This window comes from Lissotriton vulgaris, chromosome 2_1 (genome assembly GCF_964263255.1).
Source record: "Lissotriton vulgaris chromosome 2_1, aLisVul1.2, whole genome shotgun sequence".
NCBI classification, from domain to species: Eukaryota; Metazoa; Chordata; class Amphibia; order Caudata; family Salamandridae; genus Lissotriton; species Lissotriton vulgaris.
In genome coordinates this window covers 1730206306-1730233641 of record NC_141687.1, presented here as the reverse complement: position 1 = coordinate 1730233641, position 27336 = coordinate 1730206306, and the positions used below count along the sequence as shown (strand labels likewise).

General features: G+C 42.3%; 1 protein-coding gene across 1 annotated transcript in view; it reads right to left on the bottom strand.

Annotated features, from left to right (window-relative positions):
• LOC147733202 (mucin-2-like) overlaps nt 1-27336 on the bottom strand; it is a 1332790-nt gene that overhangs the window by 264231 nt on the left and 1041223 nt on the right. Inside the window, exon 29 of the mRNA XM_086957736.1 lies at nt 15348-15755. Within this exon, the coding sequence (XP_086813862.1) occupies nt 15348-15755 (408 nt within the window). The remainder of the gene's footprint in view (nt 1-15347; nt 15756-27336) is intronic.

Here is a 27336-nt window from a genome sequence, read left to right as displayed (position 1 = left end):
ATGAATCTTCGAGCCAAAAGATGCCCGACACGCTTGTTTCGTTGTCCGGGGGCAGAGCCAGCACTAGAAGCGGAAACTTTCCGTACGCGGGTAAGGGAGGTACAGGAGCGTCTGCTCAAGTATCTTCAGACTCTTTCACTAAGAAGTCTATCTTGTTATTGTCTCTAGATAGCCTGAGATCAAAGTATCTACATACCCCGAAGACGCCTGTTTTTCACTAACCAAGAGGTAACAAGCTTCCTGGGAAATATGGATGGGTGGGAGTGTATGAGCGCATTAACTAACAGCGTGAAACGTGAAAAAACTTTTAGCTGTATGTCAGATACACTGAGAGTAGTAACTAAGACACCCGTAAGTAACATCCTTTCTTACAAGGTGGATAGATGGGTATGTTTTAACGCACGAGTGACGTGAAACGTGACATATCCTTACCACATGTCAACATTAAATGAGCCCTTGAGACGTTTTTCTGACGATACAGGTTGAACCGAACCTAACGGTTATAATGAGAGACACATAGAGAAAGTTTTTACAAATAATTTAAAATTAATAATAAACACCATTAATGATCATATGAAGTTAGTCCATTAAGTACTGCAAAGACACATGAATACCACCATGTCTCTATAATCCTAGTAAGCAGAGTCATGTTCTCATTTTGAATATTTTTTAATATTTTCTCCACTCGTAGCTAAAACAGGATGGTCACCATACTAAAAGCTTCCTTAGTTAGAATCAGAGCGTAATTACGCTTGCTTAGAAAACGAATGCTCACCCCAAATTTAGGTTTGAGACATGTATTACATACCAAGTAATTTGTAAAGTTGTATGCTACCCATATTCCTTTGCATATTTATGTTTCTATTACTACAGGTACAGCAAAACCTTGATAAAGAAACCAAGTGGCAACACAATATCCACTTTCAAATACTACACAAATGGTGTGAGTAATAATCACTTTTTATTGAGTCCTGACGAATGCTCCAAAGACCCGGCTGGGCAAGGAGGGGCAAAAACATGTTGACTTGCGATGACAAGTGGTATAATAAGCTCTAGTTACACGATCCATAAGTATACCCAAACTCTTTTAACAAACAAGCGACATCTCACCCATATTAAAAATCCGACTCTGATGTTAGCTTGCTTTTTATTTTTATTTTTGAGGGGACTGATTTAACTCTGGACACTATCGCGCTGGACCAGAGGTTGCCTAAGGCTTGAAGCAGGCATACAGCACACTTAATAAACCCAATGACGATGCCATAACGCGAGTGACAGGCGGAGAAAAAGATACACCGCTTAATATGACCATTTCACTGCGTTTATGAGGGTTTTTTAAGAAACCAAGGTAACGTGATTACAAGTGTCCATTCTACCTTATGAAAATTCAGGAGTCACAGTCTCACAGGTATTCCTCCTGTCCCATTTTCCATTGCCTTTCACCCTCAATCTCTGCCATGGCAAACCTCCTCCTCCCATCTGCCAAACCGCTCGCTCTGTTAAAAATCGCTCCTGGACTGAAGTGATTTGGGAGGCAGTACTCTGTTAAACATTTCACACTAAAGTTGAAAATCCCTGCAATGGCACATTTTTTTCTAGTTCTGATACTTGTGCTTGTGTTTTAGGTGGTGTCATGTAACACTTAATGATTTCCTTCCAGGGGCATGCTTCTGTAACACTACAGACCCATTGGCTCCATTTTGAATTAGGTGTCACTGGAACTCCAGGTGTCCTTTGCTTTTCTTGTAGGGTAACTTAGTGGGTTAAAGTATCAGTAGAACACTGCACAGGACAAACTTAAACCTTCATCCTTCCAAGAGCGATACAATTAGTGTACTGTGTGTGTAAAGTTAACAAATGTTGCAGTCCAATAGCATTTGGCATAAAGAGCAACTGTCACACAATGGTCTATGAGAGTGGACGCCTACTCCATGGTAATCCATGTGCAGCAAATGTGAGGTTTGCATCCAAAGCTCCATGCTATCTGCTTTCTTTACAGCTATGAAACCAACCACTACATGTGGCAAAGTCAGGACCAGGACACTGGACAAGACCTGAGTGCATGGCAGGCAACTGTAAAACACTGTTTCATATAGCTCAGTTAAATAAATGGATGAGGTGAAGCTGAGGCAAATCTCTACTGGTAATGTTTCATCCAAACCTGAACAAAACTGGAAAGGCACATTTTAAAAGCAAGCCACATTGTGGGCATTTTCATTATGCTCCCTTTTTTAAGAATAAATTAACAACCATGTCAGTTCTTGACCATTGTTCATGTTTATCCACGCCAACCACCCTACACTCTTTCATCTTTGAATTCTATTTACATTCTTCTTCAGCACCCTTAATGTTTGACTACTTGTTTGCCCTTTGTTTAATCTAAAAACAGGTCTTCCCTGAATATTCTCAAAACGTTTTGTCTTTGATCCTACAATCACACATCTGCTTTTTTGCCCACTCTGAATCCCAGTCCTCCTTCCCATCCAGCATCCAATTTATTTGTTAAATCTCTCCTCCATCCTCTATTCAACTATTTTCCTTCCATGTTTTTGTCTTTATATCTCTCATGAATTCCTCGTTACTAGCACCCTTGAACTGTCAGCCCTCATTGCTTTTTGTCCTCCACATTTTTTTAAATTCCATTTTTTTGTATGTTTCATATTTGCATTTATTGGGAATACAGTACTTGTTGATTGGATTTACCAATAATGAAATTGCTGTCAGGTAATCCCAGTGCGCATAGAGACTTTGTGTAATTTCTGTTGCTCTCAACATTGGTTTTTCACTAAGTATATTAACACAAATAAGGAACTTATGCTGCAGTCGCAGGTACGATTATCTCCCCCAACCAAGCCTATCATCTATCAGTATACCATTAACATCTAACACATGGTTAACTAATCTTGCAGACAAACTGACGTATGAACATCAACACTGGCTGCTTCCCCCTAACTGGTTGTTTATAAGTAAACTATTTTATAGGTAACTAACTTAGTCACAACCTTACATGCACCCATCATACTCGATGCCAAAACACATAGGTAAAAGACATTGTAATTTACAACGCCAATAGCGCTAACTCTCACAAATGCAAGTCCTATTGCATTGCAAATTCTTGTCGATTTTAACTGCAGCTTTCACAAATCAACATGTGAAGCAAGTTAAGCAGAGGTTATGGAATCCAATTGTAACATTAGTTCAATGGAAAATGTTAGATACACATTGTTCTACCTGTAAAGTTACTGTAAACTTTCAAGCCAGCTTGGTGTTTTATGAAGGGATTTTAGATTTTTCTGGTATGAATCAACTGGACATTGGGCACGAGTGTTGAGACAAGGCACAGAGACTGCCTGCTTTAGCACTGATGACGCAGTGGGCAATATTGTTTATAGGCACCGTCCCTTCCCATGGTGCACCCCCAAAAAACCCTTCTCCACAGATTCCCCCCCACTACCACACTGACACTCCAACATTGCCCCTTAACTCTCCATAGCCCTTCACTCATGCAATTCTGTTTTATACTCTATGTGTAGTGTGTACACTGTAGTTGGAGTGTAGGCTTAGGCGACTGCTAAGGCGTTATATATTTCAAAGTGAAGTAAAGGTGAAGACCGATAGTTTGTTAACCTATGCATATCCTGCTGTCACAATCATTACAATACCCAAACTCCAAAAGCCCACAGCAATGGTTTTAATGCTTAGATCAGGGGTCTCCAACCTTTTGTGTAGTCAGAGCTACTTCTGGCCAGTGAAAATCGTCGTGACCTACTGAACCCGAATCAACTCGCGCATTTTTCCGAGAGACCCCCCACGCCCAGTTTCATTGCCTTTAAGCCTAATTTCATCAGAGCCCATACTGTGGTTTGAACAAAATACCCAAAACAGGCCGTTCGCTTTGCTTTTAAATGCATTTGAGAGTTATATTGGACTAAAGAGCGAAATTCTCATAACTAGAAGCTCGCCAAATGGCAGCTAACTCTTGGAAAGGCTAGCCCTGTTCCAAGCCCAGTAAAAGGGATCAGGTGTGTTTGCACATCCAATTTCAGCAGTGGTGACGCGTTCCAGGGACCAGCGTATGCTCAGAAGGGTCTCACTTCTTTCTCGAATAAAGCACCGCTGGACCTGCCAAGACAGGCCTATTGCAATGTGAGCCATGCTGCAAGAACACAGGAAGGACAATCAAACTACAGGGGATTAAAAAATCACGAGGTATGCATCACTAATCAGCAAACCCTTCATCTCAGTATCTCTGCTCTCTTCCCCAGTCAGTCATGTGTGTGTTTCCACTCTTCCCTCGTCTATCACAGGCTCTCTGGGTCTCCTCTACGGCCAGGCATGTGTTTCCAGCCTTCCCTTCAATGACCACAAGCTCGCTGTCTCTCCTTCTCAGCCATGCGTGAGCATCCCGTGTCTCCCCTTCATCCAACAAAGTATCCTTGGATCTCTTTCCTATCCAGGCATGTGTTTCCAGCCTTCCCTTCACTGACCACAAGCTCGATGTCTCTCATAGTTCGCTGTCTCTCCTCCTCAGCCATGCTTGTGACTCCCGGGTCTCCCCTTCATCCATTACAGGCTCTCTGGGTCGCCTCCCCAGCCTATCCTGGCATCTCTTCTGGATATCCTGGTTTGGTTCCCGCCTGTCCCACCTGTCACAGAGTCTGTAGCTGCCTTCCCCCTGCCACCCACAACCCCGGTTCTTCCTCTCCACTCATTCCCCCCCACCACTCCCACCCACCGCAGGTCTGTGTCACTGCTCATCCTCATCACTACCATCCATCACAGGATGTCTCTCCAAGCCGCTCTCGCCCATCGGAAGTCCATTGTCTCTCCTGATCCCGCCCCCACTCCCACCTATCACAGGTCTCAGGCTCTCCACGTCTCCACCATTCAACTGATCCTGCCCCCTCTCATCCACCACAGGTAATCTTTATTTCTGTATCCTACCGACCCCCGACTTCATCCATCACAGGCTCTCTGTCGCCTCTTACTAATCAATAGTAGGTGTTTAACGTTTACAAATACCTTCTGAAAAATGACACAACCAGGGGGGGGGGGGGGGGGCAAGACGCTCCACAAGCCTGGATAACTACTACCTTGCCACCTCCCAATACTGCACGCTTCAAGGCTTAAGTTAAATAGTAATTCTGGAGGCACTTTCTACTTTCGGTGTCAAAGATTGATGTATGACTGCCCGTGTGATATAGTCACCTGCAGGTCTGATTGCGTTTTTGCTCCCGTTCAAGTTTAAAGTTAACTTTTTGCTAAGGAAAGGACTGCATTTGTGAATTGAAGAGGGCAGACTAATCTGCAAAATCCTTGAACTATGACGTCTTCCTGAAGACGTTCTGTGCAAAATTAGGATACGAGGTACGGTTTGTGTGGTCAGTTAACATGGATCCGGTTTTCCAATTCCAGTTTTCCTGTGAGCAGGGTCTACTTGGTTAGTTTTAAGTATAGTCATTTTTATTTTACCTCCAGTGAACTCGACAATCATGCAAGCCCACTGGATTTACCACGATTTACCCGACACCCAGATGCGTTTACTACCCTCTTTACCCAAGCAATGTAGTGTGTTGGCAGCTAATTTTGTAGTCACAGGCACCTGCCTTCTACGTGCACCCTTTGGGAAACTGCCTACCAGATCCCCTAGACAAGGATACAGTTCTCACACATGGGGTCCTTTGCTTTCATTACAGGGGCAGAAGGAGCATGCTTCTGTCATATCAGCATATTTTCCCATTGCACTGTTTATTACAGTTCATAATATTTTCAGTAACACACAAAGGGAGAAACTGACTGCCATCAGCTGGTCTAGCTAGGCCTAGTATTTCTGTGCATTCCTAGACACCTGCCCGTCTTCAAGCAGGAAGCGGCAGTTCAGATTCGCTGTGCTTAAAATGCTGTTTGTATTTCAAAACAAGAAAAACGGCACAATCGGGGGGGGGGGGCGGCATGACACGAAAAACAGGGCAATCAGGGGGAAAGGCAAGACACGAAAAACTGCACAATCAGGGGGAGAGGCAAGACACGAAAAACGGCAAAATCAGGGGGGAAGGCAAGAAAAAAACGAGCTTACCTGCAGTGGCTGCTTCTGGCGGTGGAATCACGTCTCCTCCTGCTCCGCGCTGGCACCCGTCTCACAAGGCCGACAGTGCCATACCAGCGCGTTTTGTAGACGATGACGTCAGACTCTCACGAGAGAAGAGAAGTCGGAAGCTCCAGGAGAGGAGCGTCATCGCGTCATCCTCTTCGCCCGCCCCATCCACACATAATGCCCAATCCGAGCGAAGGGCTAGGCGAGCTACTCCCGGGGTCTCTGCGAGCTACTGGTAGCTCGCGATCGACCGGTTGGAGACCCCGGGCTTAGATGTTCAAGTTGTTGTATGAGTTTTGTACACTTTTATATTTATTGTCTGGATGTGCGACTCCTGCTGTGGCCTTTTGAATGGTGAACTAAATTAGTCCATAATGTGCATATCTTTTCATATTCAACCCCCCAACTTAGCATGGGATTTGCCAGGTAGAATATCATATCACCATCATCACCAGGTAGGCAATACGTTAATCCTAACATTTCTTCTTGAATGCTGCTAGTTTGGGACTTGTTTAGATGGTTGTTTGTTAAATTAAAAAAATCTGTGAGGTACTCAGCCTTGTATCTCGAAGTCTATTATGAAGATAAACAGCTACCTATGTTATTATATATATCTCTTTATTGATGTAATAACTGCACTTTTCACAATTGCTTTATTACCCTTCTTGCTTTCTCAAATTAGCTTGAAAATGCACCATTTTCCCACTCTTTTTTCAAAATTTTCTCGGGGCGGACCCTCCTTAGGTTGTTCAGGCTCGCTCGCTCCTCTCACTCGCTGCCGTGCATTACAAAACAAATTTTATGCCTACCACTTTCAAATGTCACCAGCCACCACTGCATGAGGGGGCCCCTCTACGTGCCTTGCAGGGAGGCTCCCTCAAGTTTCGTTACGCAACTGGAATAAATATCCTAGATCTCGTCTATAACACATTCTGTGTTTGATCAGTTTTACAGGTAAATAGCAGGTGCAACAGAAGTTGGTGGGCAGTGTGCTGAGTGCACGCCTGGGATAGGAGTAATACTGCTATCAGTGACAGGGTTCCTTACAGATAGAGACTGCCTACTTTTATTATTAGCCAGGGGCTGCTTTTGGAATGTGAATACAACAGGACCAAGAATCACACATCGCAGTGGCAGCTTAGCAGTAGCCCCAGAAACAAAGTGTTTACAGTCCATAGAAAAATTATATCATTTGGCCACTTATCCTCCACTAGGAACAAGGACATTTAGAGACATTTTATGGCAAATTGATGCTCTCACCATACAGCAGCTAACTGGAGTGTCCTGAACCGCCATGTATGTATACAGGAATGGAATCTGCTGGCAGTCCCAGTGGTGCACACCTTGGTGGCAGAGAAATAAATATGCCTCTTTTCAATGCCAGAGACCTCCCTGTGGTCTGTCTATGGTATTTTGAACAGAGGCAGCCCCACATCCTAAACATGAATTGTGGGGGGTGTGCAAATGCAAGCTATATTCAATTTAAAAAGCAAATCATAAAAGCATATGGTGCAAATTTTCATCATAAGAACATACTCAAAAACAGTTAATAATTGAAAAGCAAAAGAAATCACTGTGGAAACGTAAGAAAAAGTGGCAGCTCCCCCATTAAGTCAATACGACAGTTCAAACCGTCAGCTGGTGCCGGTGACCTCTTCATAGGGGAGCCTCAGCATATGTTAATTAAATTGGAGGCAGGGGGTCCATGAACTGACAATAGACCAAGTGGATACAAATTGTGAAGGTAATGTGTAAAGCCATGTTCTCTGGATTCACGGCAGCTATGACGTCCTGCCTGCAGGTCTAGACTCCCTATTTGTTCTACTCTGGCCTAAACTTTGATCTGCTCAGGGGCAGCAATGCTTGGCAGATACAAACAACGTGCTCCAGGGACCATGACCTTCACTTTAACCCTTTTTGTATTTTTTTTTCAAATGCCCATTCCATTTCCTAACTCCTTCTTTGACACCTTAGTCTCCTTCTGAAACTGATCTGTGCAGGTTGTAGGCCATGGATCACCTGGAAATGCTTATCCTGCCATATGACCGACGTGGGGTTGCAGTCCCATCTTTTCAAGCATACTTCCTTGTGGCTAGGTCCAGTTCCATGCCTTTGGTATCATTCAGATGTCCATTTACCTTCTACAAACCCCAAACAAGACCTGGCAGACCCAATGCCGCTGCCAGCTCTGAAACCTCGGTGTCTCAAGCTAGACCCTTCGGATATCCAAACCTTGGCTACAAGATGTTGGGTCTGGCTAAAAATGAGTAAAGTCCTGGGCTGTGATTTTTAATATTATCTTGAATTTCTTCTCTCAAAAAACCCATGGCTGGCTTTGACACTCGAAAAACTTGTCCAACACACACTGACAAGACACAAACTCCACACAATGGGTGACTTAATTCTGGACAGACATGGACTGTCCCATTTGGTGGACACTAGATTTACTGATGCTAATTATATAGATAAGTTCTTATTTTTCTGGCTACACAGAACACTAGGCTCCCGCATCCCATCTTATCCTCTTGTTCCAGATGACTTTCCTCTCCTTTTGTAAATATTAATGGACTCTGAGGGAACTTATCTGGTTCAGCAAGGTCAGACAGCAGTGGCAAAAAGATCTAGACCACCCTATCTCTGACAAGGACTGTGTTGTAATCAGAAAGAAGCTGGAACTGTAGGTTCTTAAGTTACTTTATTAATTAAGATGTTAAGTTATAATGTTAACCCCATCAGGAGCAGCTGTCCTGCTGCTCAGCCCTCACTCAACTGACATTCACAGCACAGCAACATTCCAATCATCCAACATTCCATATGACATACATACCAGCTGAGCAGCAGGGAAACACAAGTTATAACATATCTCCCTTCGTTATGGGTACAATTGCAAAAGGCAATAAAAATGGTTGTCAATAAAATGCACTTTAGTACACATAGTAAAAGATATTAAAACAATGCACCAAAGTACAAATGGACAACACACACAAAATATTTTAACACATCCTGCACGCCACAGTCTAAAAAGAATTCCTGAAATAAACAACTATCTTCATCCTATATCCTTATGCCACTAATTATACAAGTTGGCCAGACAAGCATAACAAGTAAGACACAAAGGAACAAACCTAACTCAACAAATATCAGGAAACACGTGCACACCAAAGACTAAGAACAAGCACTCACAAAACTCATTCTTGCCCTAAACAAAATAATGAGTGGCAATATACGGCATAGCCAACTCTTACACGAGCTAATGAGTGGCGAACTTCACACCAACTCACACACAACATTAGTCGTGAAACAACATTTGGCGAAATAATCACCCATCTCCTACATGAGCTAATGAGTGGCCTAACAACCCTGACGCCGACTCACACACACTACCACAGTGTGGGACAGCTCTTAGTAAATCAAACAACACAACCAAGGAGTGATCATATACAGCATAACCATCTCAAACATGAGCTAATGAGTGGCCTAACAACCCTGACGTCAACTCACACACACCACCAGTGTGGAACAGCTCTTAGTAAATCAAACAACACAACCAAGGAGTGATCATATACAGCATAACCATCTCCTACATGAGCTAATGAGTGGCCTAACAACCCTGACGCCAACTCACACACACTACCAGTGCGGAACAGCTCTTAGTAAATCAAACAACACAACCAAGGAGTGATCATATACAGCATAACCATCTCCTATATGAGCTAATGAGTGGCCTAACAACCCTGACGACAACTCACGCACACTACCAGTGTGGGACAGCTCTTGGTAAATCAAACAACACAACCAAGGAGTGATCATATACAGCATAACCATCTCCAACATGAGCTAATGAGTGGCCTAACAACCCTGACGGCAACTCACACACAGTCCATAAGTGTGGAACCAAAATCACGAATAAGACTATACAGCAGTCACCCTATACACAAACACAATAAGGGTGTAATGATAAAAAAAAAACACTTAAGAATAGCTGACACAATCATATGTTCTCTGTAGCATTTCCAGCTCTGGGACACTTTCCGTAAAATAGTCACTTCTGGTGCTGTTTCTAGGACATCTTCCTTTAAATAATCACTTCATGCGCAAATACAGGGCACTTTTCTTAAATAGTCACCCTTCTTAATATAGTCACTTCTGGTGCAGTTTCTGGGACATCTTCCTTTAAATAATCACATCATGCGCAAATACAGGGCACTTTCCTTAAATAGTCACCCTTCTTAATATAGTCACTTCTGGTGCAATTTCTGGGACATCTTCCTTTAAATAATCACTTCATGCGCAAATACAGGGCACTTTCCTTAAATAGTCACTTCCAGTGCAGTGTCTTGGACCTCAATGCAATTCCTGTAACTTGAGCCATTTAGCTCCTCAAAACAGTTTTCATCAGTGGAACTGGCCGTTTAACATTGATTTCCCTGAGCAGTGTTGGATGATTATTTTCCTGAGCCCTGACTGACTCAACCCATGCAGGCTCTCCACGCGCTCCTAAAATCAAATCAAAATAAAATCAAAAGGCTTCATGGACTGCCTCTCCTTACCAACAACTGCTTCGGTGTTTACTCACGAAAAGTAAACAGATCATGCTGCCTCTCTTCTCCGTGCTCCATTCGCGTTACTAGGCAACCATCATTGTTGCTGTGAAAAGACAAATGGCTGCAATCACGTAATCACGTAATTGAGAGAGACGCGAAGACGTCAGCACATAACAGAATGAGTAAGCGCAGAACAAAGAGGAATCACGTCACTCAGAAAGGTAGGTTGCATGTGTTCCTCGTGCCCTCCACCTTTGAAAGTGACAGTTACGCATTGCGCAATTCGCCTGCGTTGTTTAAAAATAAAGATGGCAATGAAAGTAAATGTACTTGTAGCACATTTCCAATAGCGCATTTCCCAAGCGTGACTTCGCTCATCTTCTTTCACAACTATCTCCAAACGCGCATTTCCCTTCACGTGACATCTCAGCTACAGCTTAACTCATCTTCTGAAATTTACACTTTTCTCAGAGTAGCAGCAGACTCGATTAATTGCTTTTTTTCCTTCCACCGAAGATAAACAGACCAGAAGCTGCTGTTTTTAAAGCACTTCACTCCCAAAGTCTCGATCCATCACAGTGCAGCTGGCAATTTTCATTCTTTTAACACCGTGACTCGATTTCACTGTCCCACAGAGGCTCGATTCCTGCCCCTGAACTCGTTTTTTTTTTATTCCTCAAATACTCGGGAATCATACACCATCTGACAAATGCCTTTCACTTTTCTCCGAGGCTCGATTTTATGCCCCCGAAGAACCAGCCAACTTTAACAACCAAAGACCACAGCTGAATTTAATCTCTTGAATCACATTCATCTGACACACCTGTGTATCAGGGCGACCGATGGTAAGGTCACTGATGGGGTTCTTCCTTTTTGTGCCAGACAATATTAGAAACAAGCATACTTCATCAGATAAAAGTCATTTACCTCAAAATTGGTCTTTTCCAACGATGTTCTTTTACAGTCCAGTTACACTTTCTTCACCTTTTATTTCTCTTGACTGTTTCACTCTTTTCTTTTCTTTTTTAATTTGCACGCGTAGATTCTTCTTGACAGTGATCACCAAATGTCGCCAAAATGTTGTAATCAGAAAGAAGCTGGAACTGTAGGTTCTTAAGTTACTTTATTAATTAAGATGTTAAGTTATAATGTTAACCCCATCAGGAGCAGCTGTCCTGCTGCTCAGCCCTCACTCAACTGACATTCACAGCACAGCAACATTCCAATCATCCAACATTCCATATGACATACATACGGATCACTGAAATAATATCGACTGACAAAATATCGACTTGCCAAAATATCGTGGACAAAATATCGACAGTCAAAATATCGAGTTTGTATCTACAAACAGGTAAGTACAAAAATATCGAGTACAAAATATCGTTAACAAAAATATAGATGTAAAAAATATCGACTTTATTAAAAACAGTGTTAAATTAAATTAATATTAAATTTTAATTACTAAAATATACTTAAAACGACTTAAATTAAATTATAATAATAAAATAATAAAAGAAAATAATAAAAATAAGTTTTTTAAATCTTATTTGTTGACCCTGAACCCTAAAAATACCCCTTTACCCAAAAACCCAAAACTGACCCTGAACCCTAAAAATACCCCTTTACCCAAAAACCCAAAACTGACCCTGAACCCTAAAAATACCCCTTTACCCAAAAACTGAAAACTGACCCTGAACCCTAAAAATACCCCTTTACCCATGACCTGAAAACTGACCCTGAACCCTAAAAATACCCCTTTACCCATGAACTGAAAACTGACCCTGAACCCTAAAAATACCCCTTTACCCATGAACTGAAAACTGACCCTGAACCCTAAAAATACCCCTTTACCCAAAAACTGAAAACTGACCCTGAACCCTAAAAATACCCCTTTACCCATGACCTGAAAACTGACCCTGAACCCTAAAAATACCCCTTTACCCATGAACTGAAAACTGACCCTGAACCCTAAAAATACCCCTTTACCCATGAACTGAAAACTGACCCTGAACCCTAAAAATACCCCTTTACCCATGAACTGAAAACTGACCCTGAACGCTAAAAATGCTCCTTTACCCAAAATGTATCAATATTATTTAATTACCAATTAATTATTAATTAACAATAACAATAAAGTAAATATATTAGAACATTAGGTGTAATTATTTTAATAATTAATATTATTTTTTCAAAATTAATTACTTAAAAATAACACAAAATTATATATATAAAAAATGTACTCTAATTAATGTAATTAACTAATTACAATTAATTAATTAACAATTATTTACTAATACAAAATATATTAAAAATTATATTAATTAATTAACTAATTAATATTAATTAATTATCAATGAATTATTAATTAAAAATATTAACAACATATATTAATTAATTAATTATTATTAAATTACTTCCCACCCTATTCCCCTATAAACCCACAACCCGCTACAGAATTACATTACGCAATTATTATCAAAACAAAATTCATGTAATAAAATATTTTATAACATTAATACACACTATTCACACATATTATTACATAAAAATACACTATGAAATATTATATATTATTAAAAAATCGATATTTTTGCTATCTATATTTTATACAGTCGATATTACTTCACTTACCTGAAAAACGATATTTTTGTAGTCGATATTATGTCCAGTCGATATTTTGTCCAGTCTATATTTAAAACTCGATATTATGTCCAGTCGATATTTTGGAGTCGATATTTTGTCTCTATACCCATACATACCAGCTGAGAAGCAGGGAAACACAAGTTATAACAGACTGTTCTCATTGTTCAGCATAGTCTAAACTTATCTCCTCTAAAGACCATCATAAGCTACTTCATTTTCAGTTTTTGCACACATCCTATACTACCACTACTGGTCTAGTTAGACTTGACCACTCAAGGTCTTTCCTGTATCCGAAATGCAGATTTCCGGAGCCAGACTTCCCACACTTGACTTTGAACTGTCCACCTATTTCTGCATATTGGATTGACATATTTAGTGTCCTCTCCCACATGATTTCGATCACTTGTGAACACTCTCCCCTGATGGTGCTCCTGGGTAATGGAGCGATGAAGTAATCGGAAAGAAGCTGGAACTGTAGATAAGTAAGTTACTTTATTAAGTTAAGATGCTAAGTAGTAAGTTATAATGACAACCCCATCAGGAGCAGCTGTCCTGCTGCTCAGCCCTCACCCAACTGACATTCACAACACACTAACATTCCATTCATCCAACATTCCACATCTCATACATTCAAGCTGAGCAGCAGGAAGGTATAAGATACAACATATCTCCCTTCATTGGGAAATTTAAAAGAATCCCAACTGACATTCACAACACACTAACATTCCATTCATCCAACATTCCACATCTCATACATTCAAGCTGAGCAGCAGGAAGATATAAGATACAACAAGCGACCATCCCAAAGAGTATCCGCACATTCACAGTAATTGCTCTGTTACTAGCAAAGAGAGAGATTGCACTTCATTGGAGCAGTGGAATACGTCCTACTGTTAAGGCCTGGCTATAGAATGTGACTCACTGTGACGTGACAAGGGAAGTTTTGCTACTTACAACCTCCCACAGCCTGACCGAAAGATATTTGTCAACCCTGCCATACTTATTTGCTCGCTCTGGAGCCAGACTCCCAGAGCTCGGCACTTCCTTCTTCCTCTGCTACGTCATCCTTATATACCATCAGTCAAGACACAATCACATAGGGCCTCTAACTCCCCCTGTCACTACCTTTATTATTGATAGCAGTCTCCGAGTCTTGCAATTTTTTATAATATACTGCATACGTTAATGTGTGAAATTGACATGTAAATGTTCTGCTATTGGATATATTACTCATGTCTCATGATGTCTGCATTCTGGTTGTAGAAAATATAAATACAATTTTTTTTTTAAATAAGAGAAAATGCTAGGATCTTAGGGGTACTAGTCAAAGAGGCATTTAGCTTCCTACTTCCTAGCAGTCTAGCTATATTTCAAGTATTTTCACGCCAAATGGCTCCACCTGCTGTTGCTACCTGCCATGGTACCTACCTGCATTCCAGTCAGGTGTTGCCAAGACAGCTGCCAGAATAGGGGTTGCTTATTCCTCAAATGGTGCCTTGAACGCAAGGAATTATAACAAGTTCATTTTCAATGTTTTCACACATTAATCTCAATATCGCTGCCAGGTTGTGTCATCCAGGATTTGTGAGATGGATTTAATGCAACCTCTGGTTATGTATTTTTTTTGTTGATACAATGCAATAGTTTTAAACTATCCATAATGTCTCATCAACTTTACTCTCTGTGTGCTGGTCAGCTTTAGTCATTAATGCACAAAACCCACAACTACAAATGTGATACTTGCTTGGCAAGCATTTTTTCCTTCCGCAGCCAGACCGGAGAAAAGCCAGACAAATGTCAAATGACTTAAGGCCTCATTTATGAAGGGCTTGCTCCACTGGTGCGTCACTTTTCACCATTTTAAAAGTGACGCATCGGCGGCGCAAGACCTTCATAAATAAGGCCCTTAGACTGTATCGCCCTGTGTCTCCTCCATGCTCACATGCTTTCAAGAAAAAGCCTGAGAGTGTAAGTTTGAATGAAATCCTCCTACACACAGCTAATCGTAAAGATAAGAAAGCATAAGCAAATCAACATAACCCCAGCTACTGCTATGCACTTACCAGGAGAGAAGTTTTGGCCATTGACAGAACACATACAAGTCGTTGTTCTTGGCATCTCTGTAGAACTAGTTTCAGCAGTGCAGGGCACAAGCTCACAGCACAGGACTTGGATTTGATAATTGAAGCACCATGGTACAAAGGACTGTTGATTATTGTAGCAAGTCAATCCGAATAATCTGTCGCACTGCACAATTTGATTGAGCTGGTTTATGGGAGTGAATGGAAAACTTTCTGCTCTGCATTTAATGTCCTTTGGAGTGAAACAAATAGTATTTCCTTGTCTTCTAATGTTGTCAAATGTTTCAAAGTCTCCACTTGCTGCATCTTGCTGAGGTTTAGAAGTGTCATACCAGGGAGACCACTTGCAGACTTCCCGGAGACATTTGGTGGTTGAAGGCAATGTCGTTGCTGTAGGTGATAAAAGAGGAAATTATTAGTTACAAAACAATGTGAAAAAAGAAATGTGTCTTTGAGAGCTGTAATTCTTTTGCAATAAAGAAGGAGATAAACATGACATCAGAAAACTGAAATATGCCTTATTATGTGTTAGGTACAGTAGCAGCCATAGGCATTTATAATTCAGGTCTTCATTACAATACTAGTCGGAAAGGCTCCAAACAGCGTTCACATTTTCTGGCCCATGTCGGAACCCATGCTTCCAACCAACTCGGAAACAATTCCAACTTACCGATTACGTTGGAAAGGTAACCATTCAGTCTTTCTGACTCAGTTCCCACCAGCATTCGGAGACTCTGAGCCGAATCATACAGATCTATGGACCGCGTTGCTGACGTATTACGATGTTGGATTCTCACAGACTTTCAAAATTAGTCTGTCCGACACAAAAAGACTGTTGGAAACTGACTTTGAGGGCCCGTAGAAGGCTCCCCTTTACCAAACCAGTCCTAGGATGCTTGTTTCAGGTCCAGGGAGGACCTGGCTTGGCAGTTTCGGCTGGACTGTTCCCATGAGGCAAAAGGTCAAGACTGATTTGCATATGGTCAGGTCAAAACTGGGGTGGCATGGTGAGCAAAAGACTGATGGATTTAACGCATATCTCTTAACTGGGGGTGAATATTTTGATTTGTTCTGCATTCCGTCCATCAATTGTGTGTCTTTTGTTTTCTCCCCTTGAGTGCACCAGGTATGCCCAGGCGTGGGTCCTGAGCTCACTGTGCCACTGGAATCAGGCTATCCTGGCTGAAGAGAGGTGAAACCCCGAAACCGGTCCTAGGATGCTTGTTTCCGATCCAGGGAGGACCTGGCTTGGCAGTTCGGGATGGACTGTTCCCATGAGATACAGGGTCAAGAATTATTTGCATATGGCCAGGTCTAAATTGGTGTGGCATGGTGAGCAAAAGAATGATGGATTTAACCCAGATCTCTTTACTAGGGGTGAATGTTTTGATTTGTTCTGCATTCGGTCCATCAATTGAGTCTCTTTTCCCCTTCACGTGGAGGCCTCCAGTTGGGGCCTGTGGGGGTACCCATGGGACCCCTCTTTACAACCAGGCACTGAGTGGCAGGCCCCATTGGGGCCCGCCACAGGGTCCAAGGTTTTCCGCAGTCAACCCATTTTTCAATGGGAGCCTGTGTTGTCGGTCGAAACACAGGCTCCCATTGAAGTCAATGGGTGACGTTCCGAATGGTGTTCGGAAACATCATAATTGGTTGGTCGGACTCTACGATGCCAGAGTCGGTCAGAACCAATTCTGACAAGGAACTGGTAGGAATGCTTTCCAACCGACATTGTAATGAGGCCGTAAGTGTTTAATGGGCAAAGTTCTGAATTGTGTCCTCCTTTTCAACATTTAATTGAGCATTGCTAACTCTCATAATTAGTTTGTGTGTAATATTATTTGCTTACCAGTTATGTAAAGATACTAGAATTTTAAAGCAAATCATGTGACAAGGTTGCACACTTGTACACTAAATATAAATAAATTAGTTTGCATAATGGGTACATTCAGAGTCAGTAATATTTCACAGTTTTGAATTTAAACACATCAGGATACTGTCTATACTGTCTGGGCAGAGATTTAACATCATTAGAACTAAATGATTTATTTACAATAAACTGGATGAGCACGGTGTTACTCTAAAATTGATAGCACCATTATCAATTTTGATAGTTCAATAGTTCCTAGGAATCCCCCAGGACCTGCGTGTTTTGTATGACCTAAACTAAGGGCTTGGTGTCCCGACCGCTTCGGAACACCCCAACAGGATATGTCAGTCATTAGACCAGCTAGCTCTGCAGTGCCACTACCACCACCAGTACAGTATGTTTAGCTCAGACACTTGTGCTTCCTTTCTCTCAGAAAACACACAGGATGGTGATGTGGGATGTTTCAATAACAATTTATTGGTCCAGCTACAGCCTTGTGTAAAACTTGTGTGCTGTGACAATCAGGAGATAGAAGCATACAAAGAAGATTGCTAGTAACAACATAGTAAATCGTAGATACATTTCAACCATAGTGCTAATAAGATGAACAGAAACAGTTCAAATAAAAACAGTAGCACTTGCTTATTCCTAAAATGCATGCCCTAGACGATTTGCCTAAATGTATCTAGCCTAGCCTAGATGTGTAGGTGCAACCTGTATTTATATATGTAGCCAAGAAACCCCTAGGGATGAACCAGCCTCCTCACCTTATAGTTTAGAACGAAGGAACCCCTCTCTGTGTATAGGATGACAGCCCACAAGGGATGTCAGACCACTGCTTGTCGAAGATTCCGCATGCAGGACCCCGGAAGCTTGGAAGGAATTCTCCTCTAATTTGTACAGGGATATGATAGAAGGCTAAGAGCCTGGTGTCGAAGAGACAGGAGGAAGCTACTACGTGAAAGGTCACCTGTTTCGAATCATTATTGTAGTGTGGATGGGACAATGTATGTAAGAAGGGGGTATACATGACGGGACTATCCTAAAAGACATGACAGCTCTAACAGTTTTAAAATACAGGGATGCACTGTATTTACAAAAATAAAGTGCACCCCTGCATTTCCCCTAGTGCTGGTGCAAAAAAGCTGCCTAGCTCCAGTGCAGGCACCCTAGCGCCATTTTGCTAGGATGCCTGTGGTGCAGGGGTAATAGTGTATGTGCAGGAAGGGACACCTTCCTGCACATAAGAAATCTTAACAGGCAATTTGATCTATTCATGTGTGTTGCAGAAAGCTGCACATGTTGAAAGATCAATATACGAGGAGAGATAAAACATTTCTCCTTGTATCGTTTCTTTAAGACCAAGTATTTCCTGATCTTATTTTGGGCACTGCCCCATGACTTTTAAATATGGGGCAGCATCAAAAAGCAAGGATGTTGGGGCAGAACGCCCACTGCAAAACTCATTGCAAGACCCTTTAACGTTATATGCTGCGTGAATGGGAGCATTATTTACAAGGCGCTGTTAAGCCACAAAAAGTGGCTTTACGGCGCCTTGTAAATAAGGCGAAGGAGTTAACGCCACCAGAACATCAAAATGAGTGACGTTCTGGTGGCATTAACTCCTTGTGCATATGCCCTCAAGTTTAGAATGGCAGGGAAGGTCAATATTTCAGATGGAACTGGATTTGACAGAAGGGCCGTATGCTACACGGAGAACATTCAAAAACATTTGAAAAAAGTATTTATAATCACTGACTAAAAGCTGCAGTGGCATAAGCAATAAATGCTTTACCGCTCTCTGTATAAGAAATTATTTCTACTTTACTATTTTGTGTTTACAAATATTATAAAGTCATATGAAAGAAACTATTCACAGTAATGCAGTACTGATCATGGTGAGAAAAATCACCAATAGTGTAATGAAAAAACACAGATGGTGCAGTAAGCAATGGTGGAGAGTGAAAATATTAATATACAAATACAAATATGATGTGGTGCAAGGTTCCTTTCCACACCAACTCCTTTGATGTGCTGTAAGCTTCCTTTCCACACCTTGGGCAGCTGTCTGTGATTTCCTTGGTCAAAAGCGCACGCTCCCCCAAGCCTCACAGAAACAGCTGGTCTCCAATGTTGCTGGTGCTGTGGATTCTCTTTGAACTCTTGGCAGCAGACTCCACCCGTCATAGAGAAAACTGCCTTAGTTCCAGACGCAGTGAACAGTGTCTTATCTTCTGCCTTCACACTGCGGGTCACGCCTGGATATCTTCAGACGGACCTGGTGTGGCCGCCTCTTCAGTCATAGACCAGTCTTGAACAACAGCTGACCACTCAGGCCAGACTTTTATCACCTCTGATTGATAGGCTCATCCAATCAGAGGGTCTGCTACTTTTGCATCCTGAATAAACCTCCAATCACAAACCATTCATGGCGTGTTCAATGCATGGGTAAAACATGCCCCATTTCCACCCCATGTTCTCCTGGTATCAGGCTGTGTAACTCCCTAAAGAGGAATTTTAATTAACTCCAGCCCAGGAGGCCCTGACCAGTGGGGGAGTGTCCTCTTCTCAGAGTTAGTGCAGCTAACCCCTGATGAGAACGGAGTGTCTACCCCAGCCCACCAGGCCTTTCCAAGGAAATGGGGAGGGGCACGGGGGTGCTGTGATGTCCAGCAGAACAGCTCGCATTCCTCACACTGGCTCAATTCATCATTCTTTCCCAGTACACCCGTGGGCTCTCAAACACACGTCAGGTAGACAAAGGCAAAAGGACTACAGGCATGCAAACTGCACAGACTTGGTCAGGAGGTTGCCTAGGGACTCACCCCTCCTGACTATAGATTTATTGCTGCCACCAATGTCAGTCTACCACAGCCTTAATAGAGAGGGCAGTAGCCACTCTCTGAAAAATAGGGGTACACTAGGCATGCCCCATGACCTCAGAGCCAAGCTCTAGAGTCTCAATCCATGTAAACAGGGAGACCCTCAGTGGACATGTATGATTATCATGCTCACTGAGGTAGGGATCTAGAAACCATGATAGCTTTTGAGGGACTTGCTTAGAGATTAGCATAAGGCAGGGGAAGCACTCTCTCCAGAGACAAGCAGGAGACTTCCCGTCCCAACAGTAACCATTACCAAACAACTTCAACATACACAGAATGCCTCAGAATGTTTCACAATGGCAGCGGTCTAAGTCACAGCGAGGAGGATGAGGCTACAAGCAGCAGCTCAGAGAAGAAGGAGGATACAGGAGCACATTTTCAAAGTAAATGTAAATGTACATATATAGCGCAATTACCCACATCGCAGGCATCTAAGCGCTTGCTTAGGGAACCCGTCCTGGTATTCCCCTGTGAGATGACCCCGGCAGAGTATCCACAAGGTGAAAGCCAGGCATCCCGCAGCAAGGGGCCGTTGTGGAGATTAAGCAAGCTATTGCCCAGAGTCGCAGAGTGTGAACCCGTGAGTCGAGTAGGCACCGGAGCGAGAATTATCGAGTCCGTGGAATTATTGAGCCCAAGCCCCGTCGAGGTGGGGAATTGAACCCTGGTCCAGGGCCGATCTCAGCTTCCGGGTCTGCCGCCTCTAACCCCTGAGCCACACTTCTCCAGTGCTGGTTACATTGTTAGGACAGACAGAGGAAGAGATTTATGACAAATATATGTTGAATGCAGACATAATCTATGATCTCATGGATGACTTAGATCCACAACTGCAGCATCAGACCCACAGGACACATGCCATCCCCACTCATGTGCAGGTCCTATGTTCGCTGCACCTCCTAGCATCAGGTAGCTTCCAGGGAATAATAGCATCAGCTGGAGGTGTCTCTGAAAGTGCACTATTGCACTTTTTGAACTCATTCCTCGACGTCATGTGGCAGAGGATGCACCACCACATAAGGTTCCCCACAAAACAACAGGAATTAGAGCAAACTAAATATGATCAGGCAGCACATTTTCCCCATGTCATTGGTTGCATTGATGGGACACATGTAGCCATTTGTCTGCTCTCAGTGAATGAGTACATTTACAGGAACAGAGAATCATACCATTCATTGAACATACAAGTCATCTGTAATTCCAAAATCACCATTAAAGACATAGTGGCTAGTCACCCTGGCAGTACACATAACTCCTACACCTTCAGATACAGTGGCATACAAAGACGTCTCCTTGCGGGTGAATTTGGCGAAGGATACTTACTTGGTAAACAGACATAATACTGTCTTGCAGACTCTTCGGTCATGGTGACACATAGCAGTGAGTAATGTTTTTGTTTTACAACCTGTAGGTAATAGCCCATACTGTGTGTGCTCCCTTACACTGACGCCATACCTAAATCCAAGTACCCCAAGTGAGTAGCGATGTAATGAGGTGCATATTTCCACACGCAATGTGATTGAGAGACCATTTGGTTTACTGAAATCTATGTTCTACTGCCTCCACAAAACTGGTGGTGCATTGCAGTACAGGCCAGATGCCTGCTGCAAAATCGTGGCCACTTGTGCCATGTTGCACAACATTGCTTCTACTAGAGGCATACCCCTGGAACTCTCTGACAGCGAGCCTGAGGAAGACAATAAGTCAAGACAACCACCACAAGCATCATGCGCGCGGTCCGAGCGCAGCAGAGGGGAGACAGAGACATGCAGAAATGACTTAGCATTGTTTTCAAGGTGGGTAATGATGAGATGGCACACTGCGTGCTTAACTGTTTAATGAAAAAAAATGTGGTAGTGTTAATGCACACATACCAAGTGCAAACAGGCATTGTGTCATGCAAAATAAAACAACATAGCATTGCGATGGTACTTAAGTGGCAGTCCAGACAATGTTCATGCTACTGGTTGCCTCACCACATTTCAGGTTCACAAAATGCACTTCTTGCGGCCACACATTGCCGGGGCCGTCCAGTAGGCTCTGCCATATCCCTTGTGGAGCCTTCGGAGCCAGTGGTGTTCTGAGTACTGCGCTTCCTGCTTGCTGTTATTGGTGCCAGGAGACTACTGAGGCTGTAGGCCACCTCACTCTCCCCTCCTCCTAGAACCCTGGTCACATCCTCACAGCTCTGGGTCATCTTAACTAGCATCCCCACAGCACGATGGGACAGCTCAGCTGTGGTTGTGCTCAGCTGATTGATGGCCCTGGTGTACCAATCTATGCGTACCATCAAATTATGAGGCGTCTTGCGTTGGGATTGCATGGTCATCCTGCATCACCCTGCACAAGTCATGCATTGCTTTGGTTGCATTTGTAAAATGTTCATTTGTGGCCCTCTGTCCTTCCACAATAGAAGTGGTGAGCTCCTTCATGCAGTCCCTGATTCCACCAATGTTTTTTGCCAATGTTCCAAGTTGGGCCGGCATTAACTGCACGTTTTTGCATTGTAGACACTCAACCTTGAGTATCTATCCCTCCAGGCATCCCAGACAGCAGACTCATCATCTCCTGCAGCTACCATGGGTGCCCTTGCCTATGAAAGTGGACCGTTCTGTGCCGCATTTGTACCTCCGGTCTTGTTGTGGGTGTATGGCCAGCCTGTGGTGTTGGAGTGTCAGGTTGGCTCCCCTCCTCACTTTGTAAATCTGGCAGTGGTGGCACTTTGTTCCTGTGTCTAGTGGCTGCAGGTATCAGGGATGCTGGTGTCACCTCTGTATCCTCATCTGACTGTGCCTTATAATCATGTGTGTCATGGACATCACCAATGTCCGTCTCCTGCGCAGCTGCATCTGTGATGATAAACATCACTTGCTTGTTGTTCTCTGATGCACCAATTCTGTATTGTTCCCTCCTTGCCTTTCAATTGGTATTTGCTGTATGCTGATACCATAATGCATTTGGGTATGGCAAGTAAAATTTCGACTGGAGTCAGATTAACTACGCTAAGCATGATCTGCATTGAGGGGTAATTTTTAAGATTTAACAGTGAATGATTATTTGCATTGATCTTATCTTGTGAGGTATGTCGTGTTCAGAGGTGTCAATCTGTGTAACACCAACAACTGCTTCCAGCTGCAGTGTCGACTCCACCAGGTCCTCATGGGGTGTGTTGGAACGTTCAGTTGATGGTCCATCTGCAAGCCTTGCACCCACCCTCTCCTTGGCACGGCTACGCAGGTCATACAAGTGCTTGCGCAGGTCAGATATGGTTCACTGTGTGACCCTGCACTGCATTTATCTTGGATTGGATCCCAAGCCATATCTTTCTTTTCACTGCTTCTGGGACCTGCAGTGACAGCATTCCAAACAGTTTGTCGTGGCTCTGGACAAATTCCTCAATGAGCACTTCAAGTTCTTTATCACTGAATTTCAGCTTCCTCTTGCCCCCTTCTGCTTTCTTGTCCCCTGTTCCAGAACCATGCTGCTGTTCTTGCTCAAATTCTGCTCGCTATTGAGCTTACTTCCGCTCAGCTCCAACAGTCTGCCTCCTCCTCTGCTTCTCTCAGTGAACATGTGTGAGCAATCCCAGTATCACTTCCTAGTAGTGAAGTCATCAAGATGCATCATTATGAAGTAATTGGTATTTGCGAATCTGTGTTTGCGGATTCGCTTTTTGCGATTCAGTAATAGGTAATCGCTATTAGCGATTATGATTTTTAGCTAAATCGCAAACATTTGCGATTTATTTTTATGCTTAGACTTTTGCGATTCCAAAATAGCGATTTCTTAAAAATTTATATATAGAAATCTCAATTGAGGTGCTTGATGCATGTGGCCCATAATGTGCAGGTTTCCTGTGGATGACTTCTGTATATGGAGTTGGGGACAAGTTCAGAGTAGGAAGGATTGGAGTGGGACTAATATGTTTATGTCCTAGTATTATAGTTATCTTAAATGAAAGGAAACTATTCACTGTATTCATGCTTCATTCTAAGCCATATGCAATTTGTCTCTGTGTAAATTTCAAACTGGAAATCCTTAATTGATTTTTGCATTTATGTTCCTAAAAACAATTTGATATGGGCGTGGGCATTTTTATGAATAAGAGTGGTGGATTAGTCGATTATCAAAATGAGACATTTGTCAATAGGGCTGTGTATCGGATGTGTACAGTGCTGGTGCATAGATAGATTGCCATGCTATTTTATGATTCTGTAAGCATTTTGAAGAGACAACACCCCATTCAAGAATAGTGTACATGTGATGCAGGCCTCACAGCTTTCAAAAATTCAATCAAGTCAGCAAAAGGACTATTTATAATTGCAACTAGAAATGCAGGTGTTTAGATAAAAATATTGAATTGAAAATATTGTGTAACTTAAATATCATGTCAAGAATATTGTGACACCTATATTGTTGTCTTTAATATCACTGTCAAAAATATTGTTTTAGGACATATATAATATCAATATCTTGCATACCGATGTAGTTGAATGAATGAATGAATATAAAATGTATAAAGCGCTAACTTAGCCCAAGGGCATCAAGGTGCTATAGCGGGACCAATGTACAGACAAAAATGCAAGCTCAATCTGGGGTCTGTGTAAAAAGTCACGTCTTCAAGGACTTATGGAAGAGGAAGTGAGATCTTCTGGGAGGTAGTTCCACAGATTAGCAGCAGCAGTAGAAAAACTATACCTCCCCATTTTGCCTTTTTAAACCTCAGCACTGTTAGTAGATTTTTATTTGGGAACCTGAGCTGCCTAGTAGGAACAGAACGCTGGAGTATTGTTTTAATACCATCAGGGCCTAAGTCATAGTAGGCATTATGGGTCAGGCAATGGGTTTTATATAGAATTCTACGCTCCAGAGGAAGCCAATGCAGTGTGATGAGAGAAACCGAGACTGAGTGGAATTTTGGCAAATCCATCACCAGCCTGGCAGCAGCATTCTGCACAAGCTGCAGACGTCGCACCAGGCCTTTGTTAATACCCAGAAAGAGGGCATTACAGTAATCAAATCTGGACATTACTAGGGCAATAACAGTTTGTTTTCATGAGGCTAACAAGAGGAACTGGGAGATTTTCCTAAGGATCCTAACTATCTCAAAACAGGTGGACACTGTCCTACTAATCTGCAGGCTATCCCATGGGATACAGGGCCAGGGCAACTGCTAAGCGTGTGCGGCCACCAATCATTGGACCAGATATCCAGTTGGTTACCAAATATCAATTTCAATATCAATTCGGTCTTCTCCCCATTCAGTTTCATAACATTTTCCACCATCCAGGGTGAGACTGCCTGGTATACAATTCTTAAAGTTAGTAGCGGAGCCCCTAATGCTGTGAGTAATGGACACCATTATTTGGGTGTCGTCTGCATAAGACAACACCTCCAGCCCAAAGGGTCTCCCCACCTTCGCCAGCGGGGCAACAAAGATATTAAAAAGTGTCGGGCTCAAGGAGGAGCCCTGTGGAACTCCACACAACAGGGAATTAAAAGCCGCATAGAATTGGCCCATTTTCACTGTCTATGTCCGATCCCTGAGAAAGGATGCGAGAAGCCCTAGGGCCGAGTCCCCGATCACTATCTCCCTGAGACTTTCAACCAGCCTCAGAGGAGATAGGGTATCAAAAGCTGTGGTAAGGTCAAGTAGGATCAGCAATGTGGTGTGCCCTGCATCCACCTGAGTATGGATGTCAGTACTATGGTGGCATCTGAAGCCATGTTTTGAACCATCACGTATCAGGTGATTCATTAGGTAGGCACTAAGGTGAGAATTTAAATAGGTTTCCAAAATCTTGGCTGGGACTGGTAGTAGAGAAATCAGACGATAATTTTTTAATTCCGTAGGGTCAAATGAAGGCTTTTTTAAGAGTGGCTTAACCGCTGCAGACTTCCATGAGATTGAATACTGCCCCTCTGAGATGGCTACATTCAGTTTAGCGGTAAGGTGGGGAATGATAACCTCTCTACTAATTTTTAACACCTTCAGGGGGCAAGAATCCAGAGGAGAATCAGATGTAACTCCTTCTAGTAACCAGTCCGTAACATCTGGTGACATTCCAGGGAATGTGAGTAGGCTGGGTGTCTCCTCCCTAATAACACTTTCCTTAAGGTGGAATGTAGGCTGAGCAGATAGCCCCACATTAGAGTTGGATGCCTCCAACAAGGAATATATATATGTGATTTTGGTATGGAAGAAAACTGATATTCTATCACAGAGCTCCTGCCAAGACTCCTACGGATCTGGGACGCGGAGAAGGGAGGGAGTTGATAACATTAAAAAGCTCTCTGGAGGATTTGATCGACTCTGTGATCTATGAGTAATATATTCCCTTTTCTTCCATGATAGCTGCTTTATATTCTTTCAAACGCTGTTTGTGTAGCTCTCCAGCCTCCAGTAGTTGTTGTTTGTTATATCATTTTTAGTAAAAATAGTGTGTAAATATTGTATTTTTTTGTATTATAATTTGATTTTTTTAATTAGTATAGTAATATTTTTTAGGAGTCCGATGTTAAGTTTTTAGGGAAAAAGGGTGGGAAGTATTTTAAGAATAATGTTTTAGTGTATATATTTTAAAGTTTATTTAAAACATTTTAAAACAAAAAAAACATTGGGAGTGGGATGCATTTTATAAATTACGTAGTATTGCGTAATTCTTTTATATTAATTTAAAAAAATTTGAAAAAAATAAAACTACAAATTTAAGTAGTGGGATGTTGGGTTTATAGGTGATAAGAGTGTGAGCATTTTAGAAAGTTATGAATTATTGTTTATTGTTGGATGGTTATGTATTTAATTTAATAAATTACATTTAGACATTTGTTTTGAATTAGATGATGGATTACTTTGGATTGAGCTGCAGCGACGAGAACGATCACAAGCCAGAGAGTATTTGATGGATTCAGTAGAAAAACTCGATTTGTCTGACATCTGGGACACCTCAGTAGACCATAAATGCTTAAAAAAGTTAGTAACCAAAGTAACAAAAATAACATCGCTAATAGAAGACAAGGAAACTCTAGCTAAGAGGGCACATGGATGGACAGTCCTTAACGACTATAAAATATTAAAGCCTCAAGCGTACCTGGCCAACGGATTTAAACAGAAGACTAAAGAAAAATTTCTAAAGCTGCGCCTTAGAATATTACCAATTCTCCCTCATCTGACTCCATGGAAAAGGAACCAGGAAGATCAAACTTGCTGTCTCTG